General features: G+C 33.1%; 1 protein-coding gene and 1 long non-coding RNA gene across 3 annotated transcripts; both read right to left on the reverse strand.

Moving 5' to 3' along the window:
• Positions 1 to 1535: 1535 nt before the first annotated feature.
• LOC104883776 (uncharacterized) lies at positions 1536 to 3506 on the reverse strand. Its single transcript, XR_008970008.1, has 2 exons — positions 3315 to 3506; positions 1536 to 3008 (listed from the first exon to the last, which is right to left on the reverse strand). It is a non-coding gene; the product is annotated as an uncharacterized LOC104883776 (long non-coding RNA).
• Positions 3507 to 9598: 6092 nt separating this feature from the next.
• On the reverse strand, positions 9599 to 16876 carry LOC104883774 (methionine aminopeptidase 1D, chloroplastic/mitochondrial). Of its 2 annotated transcripts, none has more exons than XM_010668334.3 (10): positions 16694 to 16876; positions 15985 to 16054; positions 15648 to 15882; positions 14894 to 15055; positions 14773 to 14814; positions 13562 to 13633; positions 10932 to 11011; positions 10661 to 10758; positions 10421 to 10468; positions 9599 to 9827 (listed from the first exon to the last, which is right to left on the reverse strand). In XM_010668334.3, the coding sequence occupies exons 1-10, from the start codon at positions 16803 to 16805 to the stop codon at positions 9682 to 9684; spliced, it is 1065 nt and encodes a 354-aa protein (XP_010666636.2). In that variant the 5' UTR covers positions 16806 to 16876; the 3' UTR covers positions 9599 to 9681. The 2 variants fall into 2 exon arrangements, with proteins under 2 accessions (XP_010666636.2, XP_010666637.2); XM_010668335.3 differs by having other exon boundaries at positions 15648 to 15876; positions 16694 to 16875.
• Between the last annotated feature and the right edge of the window lie 6862 nt (positions 16877 to 23738).

The following is a 23738-nucleotide window of genomic DNA, read 5'->3' on the forward strand; positions in this document are numbered from 1 at the left end:
ATCCAGAAAGGCAAAGTAGTTATTGTACTTTAAAGCATATGAGTATGTAGTTGAGCATGACATGATAAAATTGAGAAAAATAATAATGATAAAAACAGCTTATTTCTAACTCTAACAATAAGCATGGGAAAAAGGTAGTTGAATACCTAAAAATACAAAGGGTATTCTAATGAAACAAACTTAAACCTGAAGCCCAAAACCCAACTGCGTATATCATGAAGGAAAGCTAAATGTAATTTATTATCTGCCATGATGAAAGCATGAATAATGAATCGCACAGATAACCGAATGTACACTATGATCTGGCATTAAGAGGGGTACATGTGCATTGTAGTTCACACAGGTATAACTCTAACTCCTCACTTCTCACCCTAATTAAAACCCCTTCTCCCCTGATCTTGACTTTCTGTCTACATAAAACTCGTAAGTTTCCTTTTATTTTTACAGCTCCATAGTACTGTTGGCTTTTTTTCGCCACTAGTCACCTTCATCACCATAACTACATGCATGGAGCCTTTAATGAACAGTATTTGGTATACACATTTTTACTAAAATAGCAATGGTGGGTAGAGGTGTGTTTATTGTGTGTTTTGAATCTGTTGAATCTTGTATTAAGGTGACGACGGGAGCATTTCAATTCTTTGATCAAAAACCTTTGATCACAAAATTGTGGGATCCAGATATGACAATAGACAAGGATGACTTTTCGAATGTGCCCATTCAATTATCTTCTACTAGTAAATAAGTACTTCCTCCTCCGTTTTTTAATACTCGCAACATTGAAATGTACACAAGGACCAAGCACAGGAGAAAGATATAGAGAGATTAAAATAAACATATGCTAGAAAAGAGAAAGAAAGAATATAATGCAAAAATGTAGACATTGCAAATAATAGAAACTTCCATAAATGGAAAATGTTAGGAAGTAAATATTAATCCAATCAACTTTCTCTATTTCCTTTATTCTAACATCCTCCTGACAAGATTAAATGCATTAGTTATACTTACTGTTTACAAAAAGGTCGAATATGCAAGGTGTCATGGGACGAAGGGAGAAATAAAAAAATCAAGGATACAACAACCATACTACATGAACTCATTTCTATAAGTTCATCCACATTTGTTGGATAGCCTACACAAGATACAAGGCTTGAGTTCATCACTAAAATTAGACATAATCACTAATCTCATCATCAAGATATTAGACTATACATATTATCGCAGACTTAAATTCTAGTCACCCATGGAAAAGCACCATATCCAACTGTTTCGAGAGTGTGATACCTTCTATCTAGGCTAAAATTCATTTATATATAGACTGATACTAGAAGTAATACAAGCTGACAAAAATACATTCTCCTATGATTCTTCCTTTAAAAAAGTAACAGTTAATTTTTATACATGTAATCAACTAGAATATGTGGAAAGAATAATCAAGAGTGAATATTTCGTTCACTTTGACAAGAATTTTAACAACCTCCAATGCCCAAAGCAATACTCCATATTACATTTGCAATAACCCACTGTGTATTACATTTGCAAGGCTATACCCTCTCTTCTTCCCAAAGAAAACACATGACATTTTCTCTTTATGTACAGAACACCAAGAATTCTAACCCAACCAAAGAAAAAACCAATAACCCACCTATACCGTTCCCACCCAAAATTTTCCTCAGAAACTATTTTCCCCTTTCTCTCCCATTATTATTTTACTCATTTAAAATTCATTTATATATAGACTGATACTAGAAGTAATACAAGCTGACATTAGTACATTCTCCTATGATTCTTCCTTTAAAAAAGTAACAGTTAATTTTTATACATGTAATCAACTAGAATATGTGGAAAGAATAATCAAGAGTGAATATTTCATTCACTTTGACAAGAATTTTAACAACCTCCAATGCCCAAAGCAATACTCCATATTACGTTTGCAATAACCCACTGTGTATTACATTTGCAAGGCTATACCCTCTCTTCTTCCCAAAGAAAAACATGACATTTTCTCTTTATGTACAGAACACCAAGAATTCTAACCCAACCAAAGAAAAAACCAATAACCCACCTATACCGTTCCCACCCAAAATTTTCCTCAAAAACTATTTTCCCCTTTCTCTCCCATTATTATTTTACTCATTTACAATGTGCAAGGTATACCCACACCATTTTCCACAATTCACAAACTCCAAAACCACCCTCCACTTCCTATTCTTCCTCTCCCCACCTGCTCTAAACATAACTAAGATCTAAAGGATAAATTTAATAACAAAAACAGGATATATGTAGATTGTAGTTATAATGAGTAACCTCGAAATCAGCTTAGGCTGCAAATTACCTACGACTTGGACGTTCAGAAAGCGATCGAGGAGGCCTCACAGGAGGTGAAGCTGGTAAACTACCAAGCACCATCGTCTAAGAGCGAGTAATCATATCAGCCATGAAAAGAACTTAACCTAGAAGTCATACTCATATACAAGAGAATCTATGACTGAACTTCATGATGTTGTTGATGCCTAGAGCATCAGTAAAACAGAATAGAATTTAAGCCCAAGAACCTATTGTTATCGCTTTTCAAAGAGTCCACGCTCCAAGGGCACCCAAAGAGAAACTCAAGGAGATTAAAAGAAACAAATGATCAAACTTAACTTTTAATACAAGAAGGAATCTCTGCTGATCACATGTTCAATTTCTACTGCTTCAGATGCTACAATATTAGATAAACTCTTAAATCATGCAATCTCCTATTTTAAGTACTAAAATTTATAATAAACCAGGATCATAAAACATGATATATCAGCATATATAATAAATATTACTATACATATATGTGAAACAGCAACTTACCTAGACTTGAAACATGATTCGACCAAGGCCGGCCTGACAGAGGGGTAAGATTGAGAAAGACTGGTGCTACGTGTGGTATCACCTCTTGCAGTTGCTCTCTGCCATGAATGTGAACTCAGTCCAGACAAAACATATGCCCTTCTTCTCCCTCTCTACTAGTTCCTCTGTTTCAGAGAATTATTATGAAAAACCCTTTTTTCCCTTCTTTCCAAATTCTGAAATCCATATATCTTAAGACCATAGTAAATTTTGATTTAGGTAAATTTCTTTCAATTTTTTACATTTTTGAGTGACTCAAACAATATCATGAACATCACAGACGTAGAAGTGAAACTTAGTCCTATTTAATTTAGCCAATCTTTGAAACATATGACAATAAATTAACTGAAGAAGAACAACACAAAGGTTACTGTTCTTGCAATAGTTGATGGAAAGAAAGAAGAAAAATTCAGCATATATAAATGAAATACCTGAGACCATAAAATCTGAAGCGAACGTTGCAACTCAGCGGCGGAGAGATGAAGAGGCTAGAGTTCTGATGAAACTCTCTCATTATATTTTAGATAGAGATTGATAATAGAGGAGAGAGAGAGTGAAAAATGAAAATGATGTTGCAGCCTTACTGGACTTTATAAAAAATTGGAGAGCAGAAGATTGTGGATCTTTCCACTTCCCCATAAATCTCATGACATCATTACATTGCTCTCTCAATAAATCTCATGACATCATTACATTAGAAGAGATGATGTTGTTATGATATCATCCTACTTGAGTACTTGGAAATACTTGCTGAGTTTTTATTAGCTATGAGCCTATATGATATCCACTCATAATTATTAATTTATTATAAGATTGTGGAAAAAGTATTGGTAATTCAAAATGAGATTATAAAATAGCATCTCACAAACTTTTGGTACCAAAGCTAAATCAAAGTGGTATTAAAATAAGTTAAATTAGTTTCTTAAACCTACATCGAGGGATTGCTAGCAAAAATTTACCCCAACCCATGCTCCACTCAGGCTCATCATCGTCCATATTCACACTTTTTTTCACTATGTCCTATAATTCCACATAAAAGCATAAAAAGGTAATCTTCAATAAGAAATTAAGATGCAGATCACCAAGTTATGTGGTCATTATTGCAGGATTTCGATTTAAGGCTCTCATTTTCGGCAAAATGAAACTCTCTCTATATATTTTCTAAATGCATGACCTTGTACAAGACAAAAAAAATGGTAAAAAAAAAAAATTTCGAGCATCAATTTTTGGGGTCATCATTACGGAATTTCGATTTAGGCACCCATTTTAGAAAAGAATGAATATTTAGATTTTGGATTTATGAATGCATGACCTTATAGAGCTTGAAAATACAACCATTATGGAAAAAAATTGCTTAAAATTCATTTCCGAACAGCATCAAGTTATGGGAATTATTATAACTGAATTTCGATTTAGAGCACCCATTTTAAGAAAAAAATTGAACTTTAAATTTCGAACTTCTTAATGCACATCCTTTTAGAAGGTGAAACCCTAAACCCTAAAATCTATATGTTATTCCAAGAACCCATGTGTCGTCTCAAAGAGTCTGGAGTTTTAGGGAAAAAGATTAATGAATTAACGTTTTTCCGTCCAAAAATGTCAATAGATCATAAACTGGGATACACGACTCTGAGACATTTTTCACGAATTCAAAGAAACTTGTGAAATGAACTCTATTGTGTTTGGATACGGTTAGAATTCATATATGCTATGGAAATGGACATATAAGACGGAAAACTTAACATTATAGTTATTAGGATTCCAACCGAGAATATTATTCATAGTCATAAAATGCAATCAATGTGGATAGTCTCAATAGCCCGTTAGTCATCCTAAGGGTCTGTTCTCCCCAGCTTATTTTCAGTTCAGTTCAGCTCCAATAAGTTCAATTCAGTTCAGCTCCAATAAGTTCAGTTCAGTTCAGTTCAGCTCCAATAAGTTCAGTTCAGCTCCATTCTTTTATAACCATTTTGTTAAATATTATTATTATGTTGGTATAATTTATTTTACTAATTACTCTTATTATTATTTTATTATTATTATTATTATTTTATTATTATTATTATTATATTATTATTATTATATATTATTATTATTATTATAATATTTTATTTAATATATATACATATATCTATTAATTAGTATTATTATTATTGTTGTTTCTATATATTATTTTGTTTATTATAGTTTACTCATTATTATTACTATTATTATTAGGAGGAACATATTTTAGGTCAAAGCACAAATTAAACCCTTTTTTTAGCCCATAAACCAATCAAATTGCGTCAAGACGTTTTATGATATAATTTTCGCGGTCCAACCCAATCATTATTTTTATTACTAAATATTTTTATATTATTAAATCTAATTATTAAAATAGTAATATTAATTTACTTCTTAGATATTATTGTTATTATATATCATCATCACGTATTAATATATTAATACAAATAATATAAAATAATTATTATTAATTATCATTATTATCATTAATTATGATTATTATTAATTTATGATTATTAATATTATTTATTTACAACTATCATTTTAAAATATCCAAAATACTATTATTATTATTATTCATTATTATTACTTATCATTATAATTATTATTTAATATTCATATTATTATTGTTTAAAATATTATTTATATATTTATTACATTCAATTTAATTCAATTTAGTATAATTCAATTCAATTCAGTTCAGTTCAGTTCAGTTCAGCTCCAATAAGTTCAGTTCAGTTCAGCTCCAAGCCTCCAATAAGTTCAGTTCAGTTCAGCTCCAATAAGTTCAGTTCAGTTCAGTTTAGCTATTTTAAGCCGAAGAGAACAGGCCCTAAGGGTCTATTCTCTTCGGCATAAAACAGTTGAACTGAACTGAACTGAACTGGGCTGAACTGAACTGAGTTGAAATGAACTGAGTTGAACTGAACTGAATTGAATTGAATTAAACTGAATTGAATTAGATTGAATGTAATAAATATATAATTAATATTTAAACAATAATAATATGATTATTAAATAATTATTATAATGATAAGTAATAATAATGAATAAATAATAATGAATAATAGTATTTTTGGATATTTTTAAATGATAGTTATAAATAAATAATATTAATAATCATAAATTATTATTAATAATAATCATAATTAATGAAAATAAAAATTAATAAAAATTATTTTATATTATTTGTATTAATATATTAATACTTGATGATGATTATATAATAATAATAACATCTAAGAAGTAAATTAATATTACTAATTTAATAATTAGATTGAATAATATAATAATATTTAGTAATAAAAATAATGATTGGGTCGGACCGCGCAAAATTGCTTCATAACCCGTTTTGACGCGATTTGATTGGTTTATGGGCTAAAAAACGTGAGTTTATTTGTGCTTTTGACATAAACCATATTCCTCCTAATAATAATAGTAATAATAATGAGTAAAGTTATAATAAACAAAATAATATATAGAAATAATAATAATATTATTACTTAATAATAATAATATAAAAATAATTAATAATTATAATAATGAAAATAATAATAAAAAATTATAATAATAATAATAATAATAATAATAATAATAATAATAATATAAAAATAAATAATAATAATAATAACAATAATAATAAGGGCTTGTTCTCTTCGGCATAAAACAACTGAACTGAACTGATTGGAGCTGAACTGAACTGAATTGATTGGAGCTGAACTGAACTGAACTTAACTGAATTGAATTGAATTGAATTGAATTGAATTGAATTGAATTAAATTAAATTGAATGTAATAAATATATAAATAATATTTAAATGATAATAATATGAATATTAAATAATAATTATAATGATAAGTAATAATAATAATAGTATCTTGAATATTTTTAAATGATAGTTATAAATATATAATATTAATAATCATATATTAATAATAATAATAATAATTAATGATAATAATGATAATTAATAATTATTATTTTATATTATCTGTATTAATATATAAATACTTGATGATGATATATAATAACAATAATATCTAAGAAGTAACAAATTAATATTACTATTTTAATAATTAGATTTAATAATATATTTTAGTAATAAAAATAATGATTGGGTTGGACCGCGAAAATTACATCATAAACCGTCTTGACGCGATTTGATTGGTTTATGGACTAAAAACGTGGGTTTATTTGTGCTTTGACCTAAACCATGTTCCTCCTAAAAATAATAGTAAATAATGAGTAAAGCTATAATAAACAACAATAATATATAGAAACAACAACAACAACAACAATAATAATACTTAATAGTAATGATATAAAAATAAATAATAATAATAATAATAATAATAATAATAAATATAATAATAATAATAATAATAATAATAATAATAATAATAATAATAATAATAAGAGTAATTAGTAAAATAAAATATACTGACATAATAATAATATTTAACAAAATGGTTATAAAAGAATGGAGTCGAACCGAACTGAACTGAACTAAATGATTGGAGCTTAACTGAACTGAATTGAAAATAAGCTGGAAAATAGGCCCTAAGAAGAAGAAGAAGAAGAATTAGTAAAATAAATTAGACCAACACAATAATAATATTTTAACATAATGGTTATAAAAGAATGGAGCTAAGCTGGACTGAACTGAACTGAACTGAAAATAAGCTGGTGAGAACAGGCTCTAAGTAAAAATTTTTTTGTTTTTGAAACATTCCAAGTAAATTAAAATCACATTACCAATTAAATAAAAATAACGACTAATTCGAAAATGAATCCTTAAAAGGGAACACGAAAAACCTTTGGAAGACTCTGGCCTTCACTATTTGGGGCCCTTTGGATCAAATGTGTTTTATAGTGTCATTTTCTGAGAAATCAATCATATTTATAAAAATCCTCCGAGTTAGTGAACCGTGGAACACGCCTCAGTGTTATGTTAGAGATTTCTTAAAATCATATTAAGGACACCACTTCTAGTCTCCAAGTAGACTCAAGCTTATTAAGCGTTTATTTCTATACGGTAGAAGTTCATTCCGACGCCATTTTTCTAAAGATTTTCAACAAATCTTTAAAATCTCTATTTTCAGTGACCCCCAATTCACGATTCTGAGGCAATTTTAATGATTATTTTAAACCATTCTTAAAAAGGAAAAACATAACCTTTGGAAGGTTTTCGGTTCCACTATTGGGGGCACTTGCGGTCGAATGTGCTATACTGTCCTATTTTGCGATAAATCAAACATATTTTCGAAAATCCTCAAAATTAGTGAACCGGGGTACACGCCTTAGTGTTATTTCGGAGATTTCTTAAAATCAAAAAAAGGATGCCTCTTCTGGTCCCCATGTAAACTTACTGTTCCTGTGCATTGAGTTCTAGATGGTACAAGTTCATTCCGACGCCATTTTTCTAAAGATTTCAACAATTCTTTGAAATCTATATGTTTAGTATATAGGTAGCTAAAACGATAACAAATAATGAAAATGACGATAAAATACCTTGTTGGAAACGTCTGACATAGAATGAAAGCGACTAGAGAGGAGAGAGAAAGTGTAAGTTTGGTGATGAGGAGATTGAGAAGACAGAAAGCAAGTTCGAGAATGAGAAATCGCGGTTTTTGACGTTCTTCTTAAAACACTTATTAGCAACATCTTCGAACGAAAACTACTGAGAGAGATGAAATGGAGAGGAGGGAGAGTCTACTGTGTAAAGAAAGAAGGAGAATATATGAAGGTTCTCGGAGAAAGGAAAGTGAAGAGTCATAAAGTAGGTATGAGAAGTGAAGACACGATGATAGTTGCGTGAGGAGTCGACAAATCAGACGAGTTGCATCTCATTTTTTTTTCTTTTTTCCCTCCTTTTGTTTTCTATTACGACAATTTATGTTTTTATTCTTGGTTTAATTTTCCTTTTTTTTCAATTAACTTGCTCAAACAATCAATTATTGATAGCATTCAATTCTCAAAGTGTTGCATGTAATATAAAACGGAGGAAGTGTAAATTACATTACAACAGATAGAAATCCATTAATATAAAGTACTCCCTCTGTCCCAAAATATAATTCCAGTTTCTTTTGCACAATCTCCAAGACGTAACTTTGACCTACAATATCTTCTATTTTGTATTAGTAAAAAATATAAAAAGTTGATATTATGAATTAACATTGAGGCGAATCCAACAAGACCCTACATGATTATGTTTTTTTATATACATTGATGAAAATATGTGGTCAAAAATTTTAAAATTTAACTCCTAAAATAGGAACAAAAACTATATTATAAGACAAAAAGGGTATCATTCTATATGTCGAACAACATTACATATCAAATCAAACACTATAAATTACAGACAAGGACAATAAATTTTACACGGACATCATTTCTTAAACTCTTTTTCCGAAAATAAAAATGTAAATTATATTAAAATCTATACATTTCTTATCCATTTATGATGGACACTAGGTTCACAATAATTTCCTTCGTACTTAATTTAACCGTAAAACATATTCATAACTATAGAAAACTTGAAACATAGCTATGCTCAAAAAGTATAAAAATGGTAATGGAACTCATGAAGCTATTAAATCTTATTTTGTCTACTCTATTTCAATGCAAGATTAATCTCTCAATGTAAAGTCAGCGCTATGTTTAATGCTTGCAGTGGGTGATCACAGATCATAGTAGGAATTAGAAGTAAGAATCTCCTGAAAATAATAATTTAATATAATCATTAAGAAGGAATGCAGGCATAATCATTACAAACACACAAAAACTCCCCCAATATTAACATTGGGTCAAAATGTCTGCTCCGTCTCGGGTTATCAAAATGGTGTGCTCAAACTGTGCAGAGAGGCTTCCATCTTCTGTGACCACTGTCCAGTTATCGTCCCACATAATGGGATCATAACTTCCTAGTGTAATCATCGGTTCTGCAATATAACGTTTAATGCATTAATGCATATATAAACACAAATTATTCTAATCTGGGATGACTTATTATGGGTTTAGAAGTTGAAAACATTTGAAAAGAGACTCAATATCATGTTCAACATATAGTATGAGGTGGCCAGTGCCCACCTGGACTAAGCCCGTTTCATAGCCCGAGCCAGGCTGCATACTTGGGGCGCAGACTTGAACCAATTAAGCAATTAGGTGAGCGAGTCCAGGATAGAATTGCTTAGATTGGTTATCAAACGAGTTGTGCCCATAGCCAAGCCGGGCTGCAGAGTTGGGGTCCAGGGTCTCCAGACTTGGACCAATTAAGCAATCAGGGTGAGCCAGTAAAGGATAGAATTGCTTAGATTGGTAAGCAACCGGGTCGTCTTAAAAGAGGCCAGTTTGTGGTGCCGATTTTAGGAGACTTGGCCCATGACAAGCACACTAGCTTAACTGCTAAGCTTCAGTCCTAAGCCTGGCCTAATCTGGACCACTGGCCACCTCTATATACCATTTATGAGAGGATATTTTTGGAATGTAAACTATTGTAAAGACATGACAAAGAGTACGAGCAATGAAAAAGTACCAATAGTAAAAGTTTGATTTAATATCATGCGCCCTCCTTCATTGTTCCCTGCAGGAAAAAAGAAAGACATATTACCTTGTTCCGTTGTTATTACAGAGACCAAGTTCACTTTTATAATTTATTTTTTTGGCAATGAGTTCCCTATATGTTGAGGGAGATGTTATTTCATCACTGTAAAGAGTAATATGCTCATAGAAGCAGAACAACACAGAAAGCGTAGGAAAAGTTTAAGATGATTACTGCAGTGCTGAATAACGGGCTCAGCATGAAAAACACGACCAACACCGTGGCCAACAAACTGACGTACAACACCATATCCAAATTTATCTGCATGGTCACTACAATGAAAGGTGCAATATTAAGAAACCGAGGTACACAATTGTATATATGTATCAAAAGATAATATACAGAAGATCTGTGGCATGGTTGCCAGAAGCAAAAGCAAGCATAATAATATTAGATACATGACGAAACATGGCAAATATGACATGAAACAGATTCCATATCTTACTGGATTGTTTTGCCAATCTTCTTGTACTCCACTCCTGGGCCACATATTGAAATTGCCTTGTCCATGCATTCTTTAGTTACCTGGTACGAGTAAAAATATATTTCCTTTCAATGTGACTAGATGAAAACTGACGCAGATCAAAAGTTTGTAGAAAAAACTTATTAGGTTTCTTTCTCTTAGACATCCACATACAGGTAATATTCTCAAGAGAAACCATATGCTTCAGGCTTCAAAAGAAAATGGACCCATAATCTCAACTTTGAACCGGTGAATCGGTGATGCAGCACAGAAAAGATTCTGAACCCATAGCTTCAATATTCCATGAAATAACGTTCCCGGTGCTTCAAAAATTTAAGGGTTTTTCTACATAGTACCCTTGTGTTTTACAAATTTCTATGTTGTACGCGATGTTTTTAAAATTTCCACATTGTACCCCTAAGATTTCTTAACGTTACCCACAATACCCTTATACACGATATCAAACAATAGATTTTGTGACTTTCTTACCTTGTGGGGATAAAGTAGGATGTTTTAGCCTTGTTAGTTGACTGAGGTTTGAAATATGATCTGATAAATTGAAAACTAAGTGAGGTTTGGAGTAGGATTTTCTATTAGTAAGGGTATTTTGTGTGACGTTTGGAAAGTTTAGGGGTACAATGTGGAGAGTTCAAAAAGACTGGATACAACGTAGAATTTCGAAAAACACATGGGCACTATGTAGAAAAACCCAAAATTTAAATACTCATCATAGTGCCCTAACTATTGAAGCTATTAAGAATTTTCATGAATTGAGCAATGATATCGGTCCTCCTCTACCACCACTAAAAGACCCACCTGAAATAATGAATACAAAGTACTCCCGCAAGCCCACCAGAAGGCAAAATGATATCATTGTTTCCAAGCCAGGCTACGATGAGAAGATAAGATAGCACACAAATCAATAGGTATTCTTGCTTGTGGAATTTTACGAGAAGATCTGAGAAATATTGGAGCAACAATAATCGAGTATCGCAAACAAGTTCAAAATAATAATCAGCTAGACTAAGTCATTCAAAAGTTTTGTGAAAAGGAAAGGATTTAATGCAGATCTTGGTGTATCTAATCGTGATAGAGAAATCCTGTGTTACTCATCAGCATGTCCTAATATTTGTTTCCACCTTCTCACTACATATCCGAAACTAGGTCAATACAGTGTATGCACCTACCCGGTATACCCTTTTAGCCTTCTTTGTCACGGTCAACCAAAGCACATCTCCTCTAACTGAAAAAAAACAGAGCGCTCCCCTAGAAGAATTTATTGTTTGTCTCATAAGATAGATGGCTTCTACGATAGATCGCCCTGCAATAAACACAAATTCGCTTTGTGAAATACTTGTGTAGTTTCTCAACCTATGTTCTTTCACTTTCTCTCACATTTTCATAGCATGACTCATAATTCCACCCCCCCCCCCCCCCACATAATTCCAAAAATCTTGTGCATCTCTTTTGTGTTTATAAATAGGGATCAAAGGTTTATTCTCCAATACTTTGTCCACCAAATCTTGTTGTGTAAGTTTGTCAACCAATCAATACCAAACTTCCCAAACATATCTACACCTCACTAGGAATACAGCACGACCCTACTAATTTCCTTAGTTTCATTCTCTCCAATGTTTTCTCGATCTCTAATTTTTCAATTTTCTGCACTTAACCCTCATTGACTTCCAATTCAAAAGCGGAAGTCTCCTGTCAATCCCACTTGACTTTCACAAAACGACTGATCTTGTCTCCTAGCTATCTTATAAATATCTTTTTACCATCCCCTGAGTGTAGCTTTTCACATGCATCCTTATATACCTCTTACTTGGACTAGAGAGCAACATCTTTTGCCTTAACTTCACAGTCCTTGTATTCCAAGATATTTACTTCATCCCTACATATTCCTGACCCAAGTTACATTCCCTTGTCTTTTCATCTTAGCTGCTGCTGTTAAGTCCTCATGTCACCAGGCTGTAAGATTGTATCCTTGTGCACAGTACTTTCCCGTTGATTTTCTTAAAACCTCCTTGGCTACTCTAGAAAGTCCATTCATCTTTATCCAATTAAGTTCAGGGTCCACCTCTCAAGCTGTTCATTTGGTGATTCAGAGCTACTTCAATAGAATCAAAGATCATTAGAAATTTCCTGTTGTTGCAGTAGTAGATCTAAGAAGGTTGTTATCACTCAAAAATAATAATTAAACTGGAAAAAGGATGCAGAAGTTTGTGAAATATGTTCCTAGAATAAAAGAATATGTGAATAATCGAGTATTGCAAAGAACTTCAAAATAATAATCAAAATAGTTTGTTTTTCTTTCCTTTCAAAGTGCTACAAAACTCTCGTAAGTTAATTGCATCTGCCCTTTTATATGGATACCTTAAGATTTAAATCATCAGCGTAAGCAAGACAATAGCAAACAACATAGTCTTATGAAAGATAAGGCGTTAGCAACAATAGTGCACTAAACTTCCAACATAAGCAGAAGCATTTATCTACCCTTTATATCAACAATGACTCTCAAAGTTTGTCAAAACATTGTCCACAGACCACCTTCATAAGAATGAGAAATAGAGCAACGCATAGGATAAAGAATATGATGTTTTGAATGTTACCTGAACCAATTTTTTGGCTTCATCATCAACCTCCCCACAGAAGAAGGTCGCAGAGGTATCACCATGATAGCCCTGCTCAAACAAAGAGTGAGAAATTGAATCAATGTTATGAGAGGGGGGGGGGGAACTTATAGAGACAAGGCATAAAAACATTATCAATGCAAGAAATGTGTCTTCCTTATATTCATTAGCATTCGCCTAAAGATATTTTCTGGGGCTAAAGAACACAGGCTGGGAAACGGGATCCAACAGCATGTACAAATTTAGTCTATTGCACTCAAACCATATAGTGTAAGGTGATTAGACGATCCCATAACCCAAACCAATTATGTCTATAAGGGTATGCTCACAACAGACAATTACACTAACCTATAAAATCAAAAGACTCTATAGAATCAATTATGACTTTTTTTTAAGGTAAGAAGAAGGCGTCCTAACCGGACCGGAACCTTGCACAGGTCAACCCGGCTCGGGTTTGCAGGCAAGGCAAGCTGGGAGTAAGGGGGGAATGGTAAGGGGAAATCCCCACCCCAAAGTGCCTCTAGTGGGGTTTGATCGGACAACCTTAAGGTTGTGAGATACAAACCAAACCACTAGACCAAGTACTACTTGGTAGTATCAATTATGACTTGGTTGATGTTCTTATATAACCTAAATGACTGTAGAGTATACAATGTGCAATGTAGTAACCCACGTTAATAAAATATACAATTAGTATTGTTTACAATGGATGTATTGTCAAACCGTTCACTTTACAAGTCAAAATGGGTCACTATTCAAGTCAAGAAGGGTCACTTAAAAACAAAGGGTAATTTTCAACCTCATATGGGTTACTTCTATATAAATAAAAATGATCCATTTAGGACAAATAGTTACCTTAAAAGAAGAACTTTTACATAAGTGACCCATTTAAGGCAAAAAGTTACCTCATCATAGAATAAATTATTGAACATCCGTCTCATACAAGAATTTCTGTAGAACATATAAGTGAAAGTAGCCAATATCAATGGATGAAACAAAACAGGTAGCCTAGACATGAGATACAAATTTCGGAAAGGCGGGGTAAGAGCGGCAGTGACAAAAAAGTCACTTAAACAGTGAACCGGAAACCATTGAGTAGTTTCATGAATGTTGGCTTTAATACTGTATAACAACATATGTTATGAGATATTACCAGCTAAAAGAATGAAAGAAAGTACTTCATTGCTTACATTTAGGTACACCGTAACATCAATGTTAATAATGTCACCATCCTGAAAAATGGTAATATTAGTCATTATTTGATAACAGGAACAGATTGTACAAAAGTTATAGCATTTCAACAAAACTAACCTCAAGTGACCTTGAATCTGGTATCCCGTGGCAAATGCATTCATTCACTGATGTGCAGACACTTTTAGGAAACCCACCATAACCAAGCGGGGAAGGATACCCTCCATTGTCAATAATCATTTGATGAACTGCTTCATCAATTTCATCAGTTTTCACGCCTGGCTGTGGATAAGAACAATAAGTACTATGTATGGAGGAGAAATCATCTCCAAAACAGATTGACCTACGATGATAACGAAATTCATGGAAAGCAAATGCTGTAAGCAACATGCACCTACACTGGACACAAGATCTCTTGAGATTAAAAGTATAATCCAGTTATCCAACAGCATGGAAGCCCTATGATCTTTCTTGTATTATTTTCTGCTTTTTTTTTGGGGGGGGGGGGGGGAGGGGTACATGCATTACTCAAAGGCACAATTACTAGTGCCTTGGTGTGAAAATAACATATCATACTTAATTATTTTAAACGCCTCATTTTGTATGCTCTCTTTTGCTTTTAACCATCCAGCCTCACCAGTCACCAGAGCGTGAATCTTAGTTAGGAGTCTAACAGTTGGACACGTCCATTATTGCCAAAACATGTGAGCAATAACCAAATTGATGACCATCTTTAATAGGCCTAAAATTATCCGTCAATCATAAAAAATCAAGTCCTCCCACAAAATCTCACCGCAATCAGAATAACACTGAAAAGGCGAAAAGAAAAATAATAAGACAGGAAAGTCAAAGACCAAGAGCATTGGAGTATTACCTTGACTAAAGTTCCAGCATATTCGAGAACAAGAGCTGCCAATCTCCCAGAAGCTCTCATACACTCTATTCCCCTCTCATCATGTACCTCAGCTCCACTTGCTACTTCCGGAGGTCTCCGAGATTTCACATAAGGAGGTCTCTGTATGTGAGCTGGAACAGGTCGAGGAGGGGACACCTTACCAGGCCTTAGAGGTTTACGCCTGCTCATCGACACTTGATCAAGATTTCTGCAACTATAGATGTTAAGTAGCAATAGAAAAACAAAATCATGCATAATCGTGGGAAATGGAGTGAGAGACAAGAACGGAGCAACAGGGAGAGAGTAGAAGGCACACCTTTTATTGAATAAGAAATCAGTCAAACCAGAAAGAGTTTTTGGCAACTGCATAGAGACATGGTTTCTTCCTGCAAGGATAAGTTTTAATAAGACAAACTCGTGATCAACGACAGTAATGTCTGACTCCAACCAGACACAGCATCCAGCTTTGTAAATAATCACCAAAAATTTAAATGACATTTGCAGCAGTAACTGGTTACAGTAGTGAATTTAGGCAAAACAAAGGACCTATAAACTAAAAATTATGTATTGCTGCTCTATACAAATTACAAACTAGGTCAAACTCCTCAAAACAAAAATCGGATGGTCAATTTCACAATTCGCCAATTCCACACTGAAATTAACGATCTTGTCCCTCAGATATACTCTTTTGAACATTGATAGGACTCTCTAGCTATGCATTATTCAACACTAATGAGTTATCTCCAATCATCATCAGTAGTTGAATCTAATTTAGCAATCATATGTTAACACTATACCTAACAAAAATAAATTCAGAATAATACTAGAAAGTTCAACAAATCTATCTCGCTCTCGAAAGTTCAACAGAACACAAATGAAGTCAAAATCAAACATATGAGACAGAGGAAATTCGTTACAAAGCAAACAATCAAACTTAACCTCGAAAATTAAGAATTTATCGATAGGTTTTTCAAGTTTGAAAAAAGAATACAAGTAAAAGACATACACATGCAACTTTCAAGTACCTGGGAAACAGCGGAAGAGGTGGTGAAGAGGGTGGTGAGAAGGGTGGATAAAACGGTCGCCTCCAACGAAAGAGGAGACCAACCGAGACTGTAAACACATGCTACCCGCCATTCTTCTCTCTCTCTAGCTCGCTCTCGCGTTATCTTTCAACTCTAAATCAACACCTACGGAAATTCCTCAACTTGGACTTTATTTTTATAGAAAAAAAATTGTGAGAAAAATGACTTTTATCAACTTCACATATTTAGGGCATGTTCTCTTCGGCATAAAACAGCTGAATTGAACTGAACTGAATTGAACCGAACTGAAATGAATAGTGATATGTGAGAGTAAAAGTATTGTCAAGAGCTGAACTGAACTGAACTGAAAATAAGCTGGGGAGAACAGGCCCTTAGGCCATATTTCGTAAACAAAGTAAAAAAAGTGTGTTTATTGACTTTTTGGTTGGCTGAAAAGTTGGTTTTTAAGTCAAAATGAAAAAGTTATCTGTAGCAGCTTTTTGGATTGGTTTGTTGGCCCACAAACTTTCTAATAAACAACCAACAACCACAACTAATTTTACCAAACACTTTTACAAACAGTTTGCTTAAAAAGCCAATACATACAACCAATGCTTCTAGCCAGTCAAACAAGCCAACTAAATCAGGAAAAAACCAACAGCCAATAGTCGATTGCCAAACAACCCCTTAAATTGAATCATACCTTGTCAAAGCGAATCCGGTAATGAAACGTGTCCGAGCTTGTACAAATTTTTAAGGCTCGAAATTGAGTCCGGCCCAACCCTAATTTTTTTGGTTTGCGACGGGTTTTGGGCAACTTAAATATGACTTTTTAGTCTAAATTTTGGCCAATTCTAATTTTGGCACAAAAAGCCCGTTTTAGGCCTGAAAAGCGGATTTTGGGCACAACATTTTGGCCTTGAAAATGACCCGGCCCGACTAATAGACAATTTTTTTAGCCGCGGCCCATCCGCTATTTGATCACCTCTAAATTGAACTTATTAGACCTCTTGAACCTAATTAATGCTAATTTTATCTAATCTATACACCTAGAGTTGGCAATAATCGACCCAACCCACCAACTAATCCGAACGCAATTCAAGGGTTAAGTCAAGTTGAAATTTCCAACCTGGTTTCAACCCATCTAACTTGTTTTCTTAGATGGATTAGGTTCGAGTTGGCTTGATCCACTAACCTATTTATATTTCCATACCAAAAAACCAACTTAATTTCCAAGTTAAATGAACAATAAGAAAGGTTGTATAGTATTAAAATTTGTCTTCTTGTTATAATAGTAATTTTTGGGCAACAACAAGAAGAAAGGTTGTGTAGTAGTAATTGTTGTGTTGCACAAAAAAAAACCAAGGAAAATACGTGATACTATATCATTTAAAATCTTCATATCTGAATTATTTGTGAAATAAAATATTCTATTAGAAAACTATCTCCTTTTATGGAAAATCTTTGATAACCTTATCAAATACTACATAAACTAATCTTCATAAGATTTTGAATTAATTATGATTTTTTTATGTTATAATATTTAAAAAATTCAACTTATAAAAAAGTCATATATTTCATATGTACAATACATTTTGAGTTTAGCTAAGGTTAAAAAATAAATAGTAGTAGAATTTTTAATTATCATCATTATATTGTATAGAATAATCTCTGACGCCTTAAATGCAATTAAAAGTCTGTTTCTATTTTATTTCAAGGCAATTTATCGGAGTGAACCAAGTAAGTGAATCTACACTAGTGGAGAGAAACGCAAGGACTGCGGTCAAAACAACCCTAAAGGCTGCGTTTTTGGCCAACAGTCCTTCACTAAAGTTCTAAACCGCAACCCTTCACAATGAAGACTGCGATTTAGGCCCAAAACTGCAGCCCCTTCAATATGGAAGGGTGGAGGTTTTGGGCCTAAAATGCAGCCCTTCTAGGCATAAAGGGATGTAGTTTACCGCAACCCTTTTGCCCCGGGAAAAATAATTTATTTATTTTTTTTGTATTTTTTTACTCCTAAATATATCAAGAAATTTACAACATAAAATGGTAATATTGAAAAGCCGAGAACATCACAGTCGACTTTGGAATAAACGCAAAAAATATATCAAGAAATTACTCACAGTCGAAAAAACACAAATAATTCCTAAATTAACAGTCACAAACGCTTAATGAATAAATTACAAAAAAAAAATGATAAAAACTAATATCTCGACCAAACCCTAGATCTGGATCTTGTGTGATGGTGTTCGTTGTTGGTGCGCGTGAAGAGATCGATATTTCGGATCTGGATGCAGCGACATTGAAGAAGATTTCGGCGTCGTTGGATTGAGAGGATGAAATCACTAGGAGTGGCTTGGCCGTTAGAGGAAGACCGCCTTCAATTTTGGCACTATCGAAGAAGATTCCGGCAACGTTGTTGGTTTCGTCGATTCGGCGATGTTTAAGGCGAGGTTTTGACCCGCCATTGTTGTTGAGGAGAGAGAGAACATTTGCGCCCACCATTGTTGTTGAGGATAGAGAAAGAAGTGAGCGAGAGAAGGGCTGGGCTGCTGTGTTGTCGACGTTGTTGGTTGTTGTGTTGTTCTGCCGGATAGGGAAGGAGGGAGAAGGGAGGAGGCCGGAGGGTGAGAGAGAAGGGAGAAGGATGAGAGAAAAGAGGGAGAAGGAGGCGTGAGATTGCGTTTGTGAGATTGTTCAGGATAGGCGTGAAATTGTGTTTAAAGGTTCGCGCAATTCTTTTAAAAATTATTATTAAAAAAAGCCCATAAAGGGCTGCGGTTAGCCCAAAAATCGCAATCTTTTATTACTTATAGGGCAGCGATTTTTGTATTGACCGCAACGAAGGGTTGTGGTTTTCGAGCTAACCGCAACCCTTTATTATTAAGGGTGCGTCAGCTACGTTTTTTTTCACTAGTGCTAATGTCACAAAAGACATCTAAGTCAGACCATTACCTGTAATTAGGGCTGTGCAAAGACAAGGGTCGGACCGGAACAAAATTTGGACTTAACCGGAACTATCTCCGATCCGGTCCTCGGTCCACAAAAAAAACCTGATTCCAGGTTTTCCGGTCTGGACCAGTTGGACCCAAATTTCTAATATTTTAGTAAAAGAAAAAATTATAGGTTACATTATTTTAAAAAGTTAGAAAGTTTAAAACCTACTGTATTATTACTTTAAGATTATTATTATTGAAATTATTAAATTTTTATGTATTTATTTTATAAATATATATATTTAAATAAAATAGAAAAGATTTTTTTGAAAAAAAAAATTTCCTGTCCAACAAGTCCAAGATCGGACTACAAAAATTTATGTCAGGTCCTGTCCCATCCAAAAAAAAAGCAGATTCCAATCCGCTAATTTCGTTCCGATTCGATCTTAGAGCGGTGCACACTCCTACCTGTAATAACTTGAATTCCTACCTCAAACTTCAAATTATGTGTGGATGCATCTAAAGTTTTTTCACTTAGGCAAGATGGATTTGGATTTGAAGACAAAGAATTTATCTGATTTGTTAATGAGACTATCAAGATATTTTTAAGGGGCCTTTTTCTCTGGACTGCCCTCGCACAGGGCCACTCACTAGCTAAGAGTCCTTAGTGAGACTATCAAGAATATTGCATACATGAGAATATGTGCTCGTTTGGTTGACAGAAAATTTATGTATGCAACAAGAATTCCCATGATTTTCTCATTTGGAAAGTTGTTTGGTTGACAGAAAGTTGAGAAAATGGGTGCAATGGGAATTCCTTGTGAAATTAAAATTCCCACAAAATGTGGGAATTTAATTACCCACCCTTCTTGGTCAATCATAATTCATGGGAATTGCAAATTCCTTGATGTCAACCAAACAAATTTTGGCCATTTCCTAGGAATTACATAAGGGAAGTAATTTCCTAGAAAATGAAACTTCATAGAGGAATTAAATTTCCATGTATACCAAACGAGCACTATAATATGTGATAATGTTCTAGTCCAAGTAAGCTTAATTTTTTTAGCTTGTAAGAAGAAGGATCTAAACCAAATATTAAGCCTTACGATTTCTTGTTTGATTATTCACGAGATATGAGAGTAAGAGAAGAAATTTTACAAGAATTTATACACCAACTATTACAATTGGAATGATTTGACCTTGTGATCTCAAAGTTAAAAGGTGAATCCCTTGACCCCAATAGCCCAATCAACTAGGAATAAATGTTTAAGGTGGTGTATTAAAGTTTTGCATCCTCCCAATAACTCTAATTTTAACATTCACATGATCAAAAAGTTGAATATAAAAAAATAACTATGTGACATAATTAATTTCTATTAAAGCTATCCTGATTTACTGAGTTAATTCAGTTAAAGCTACGCTAGTCCAAGTAAGCTTACATCTTGTTCTATCAAATCACGAGTTAGGTACTTGAGAGTAGGACGTTCCTCTACCCCAACTATTGTAGGTTGGGAGAATTGGACCTTGTGACCCTAAAGTTACAAAGTGAATTCCTAGATCCCAATTACCTATGAATGACTATAAAGGTGGTGTACTAGTGGTTTATATGCCCTCAACAACTCTAATACTCCATCCGTCTCTTATTAGTTTACCCCTTCTTTTGGGGCACATTTGCCGAGATACTAATTTGAATCTTAATATCTCTAATTTTTGATAAGCAAAAATTACAAAAAGTTGATATTTGAATAACACATTGAGACGAATCCAACAAGATTTCACATGACTATATTTTTCCTTAAATACAAATTACAAGAGATAGTCAAAGTCATATATGTGAATAGTGTCAAAAGTCAAAAGTAGTAAACTAATAAAAGACGAAGGGAGTATAATGTTAATATTCACAAGTTTTAAAAATTGAAAATAAGAATAACTATGTGACATTATTATACTTCTTTGACATGTTCCCTTCTTCATAATTCAGATATAGAATTTAAAAAATTTATCTGATTCGAACCTTAGCATTCCTAGACATGTTTTACTTACATTGACTTAAGACTCTATTCCTAATTTCTTTAGCTCTAAGCCCATAACATGTCAAAAAAGAACAATGAACTGCCAGAGACAGTTCGTGACAACAAGGATCTCTGCTGAATGCAAGTCGATGGCGCATGGAAGAAGATGCATAATGGACTTCATATATAGCAGGCATTGTTAGATAGCATTCAGGGACGATAATGTGATATTCCAGGGAAATGCAAGGGTACCAGCAACAACGTCCGCAATCCAAGCCGAGTCTCGTGCACTTCACAGAGGAATGGTCGAAGTTTTGAAACATGAGGCTCACAAAATCATCATCCAAATAGACTCTGATCAGCTCGTACAGACAATAAAGAAAGACTGTTAGAATTTAGACATACTTAATATAGTTATAGATTTCAATAGTTTGAACTGGGAGTTTGTAAAATGTAATATTATGAAGGTTGCTAGTAGGGATGTTTCTGGGTGGTTTACCGAAATAAATATTTCGAGAAGGTAATCGGAAGTATCGGTTCGCCATATTTGCGAATTGTAACCGTTCAAACCGGTGACCGCATAAACAGTTAACCGATTTTTCGGTACGTTTTCCGGTTAATCATTAACCGTTACTCAAGTTTTATCAAATTATTTTACTAGTTTTATATATTAGATTTCAAATTTTTCTCAACACAAATGATATACCATTAATACCAAGATTCTCTATAAAAGACAATCATCTTTAAAAACATTCCACACCATACTGTACAATGAATACATATCTCAAAGTTCTAAGAAAAAACAAGCACAAAAATCTAAACTGTTACAAGTTGGTAATTCACAATGAGTAGTTCACAATGAGAGTAGTTCATAATCATTTCTAAACTATGGCAGAGAGTAGTTCATCCTTACAGTCATCTTCGAAACAGAAAAGCAGTAGCAAATGCACAAACTTACATAGTCAACCAAAACTTCTAGTATTCAGATTTGAAAAGAAATGATATAAAATTCTACTTTAAGGAACAAACCAAACCCCACTGACTATGATGACTGATGAAGTGATGAGAGTTAATTACTCTATCTTGGACTTTTGGACTTTCTCATATTTGAACTTTTGGGCTTTCTCATATTTGAACTTTTGGTTTAGGGCTTACTTATTGAGTTATGTTTTCTCACATAAATGAGTCTATAAACTCTATATTCTACACTACTTTACTTTCTAAATTACTGCATTTAGTTTAAAAAATAATTAGTTAATATAATTATTATAAAAATTAAATAATAATAAAATAAAACAAATTTATCCCATTTTCGGTTAACCGTTCCATAAAAACTCATAAACATAACCGTATCGTCTACCGTAATTTTTACCGGTTCGATAATCCGAATCGTTTACTTCCAAATTTTCCAGTTTGGTAATTGCTCTTTTTAACTAATTTTTCGGTACGGTATTCCAGTTTCAGTTTTTTGTGAACATCCTAGTTGCAAGGTATGATGTCTGGGATGCCCATGAATTGGCTATTGAAGCCAGAAAAGACAAGCTGGACTAGGTATCAAAAAAAAAAAAAGTCCATAACTTTAATGAGCAAAGATTAGATGGTGCATTGGACTGTGGGGCGGTCTCTTGGGTTCGATCAGAGAACATCATGGATCTTAGAGCAAGGCCAACAGTTCCCTGCTATGCTTTCTACTCCAATATTCGGTATGGGGCAACTTTTTTCATATACCATTTACTTAATATGATTAGATATAGTTCAAATATGATTTAATAGCTAACTGATATGATAAGATATTGTTAAGATATGATATAAAATTTCAACTAACAAGCCCCCCAAAAAAATATGAAAAATAAAAAATTTATAATTTTTTAATATTACTTTTGTCATAAAATTACATAAATGTCATGGTATTGGCCCATACCGAATATGGGAATATCATTGCTCGCGTTCATAAGGAGAGATGCAACAAGAACATCAATACCATAAAAATAGATATCTCGTTTCGCGTCAAGATATCTTATATATATACATATATATATACATATATATATATATATATACATATATATATACATATATATACATATATGTATA

This window comes from Beta vulgaris, chromosome 6 (assembly GCF_026745355.1).
Source record: "Beta vulgaris subsp. vulgaris cultivar EL10 chromosome 6, EL10.2, whole genome shotgun sequence".
NCBI classification, from domain to species: domain Eukaryota; kingdom Viridiplantae; phylum Streptophyta; class Magnoliopsida; order Caryophyllales; family Amaranthaceae; genus Beta; species Beta vulgaris.

What these genes read in the sequence shown, in the direction of transcription:
- LOC104883774 (XM_010668334.3), bottom strand. Translation starts at nt 16,805, where the DNA reads ATGGCGGGTAGCATGTGTTTACAGTCTCGGTTGGTCTCCTCTTTCGTT. An exon ending in ATGCTGGAACTTTAGTCAAG is followed by an intron (nt 15,056 to 15,647) that starts GTAATACTCCAA and finishes TCTTATCCACAG; the next exon opens with CCAGGCGTGAAAACTGATGA. An exon ending in GCCCGTTATTCAGCACTGCA is followed by an intron (nt 10,469 to 10,660) that starts GTAATCATCTTA and finishes TTTTTCCTGCAG; the next exon opens with GGAACAATGAAGGAGGGCGC.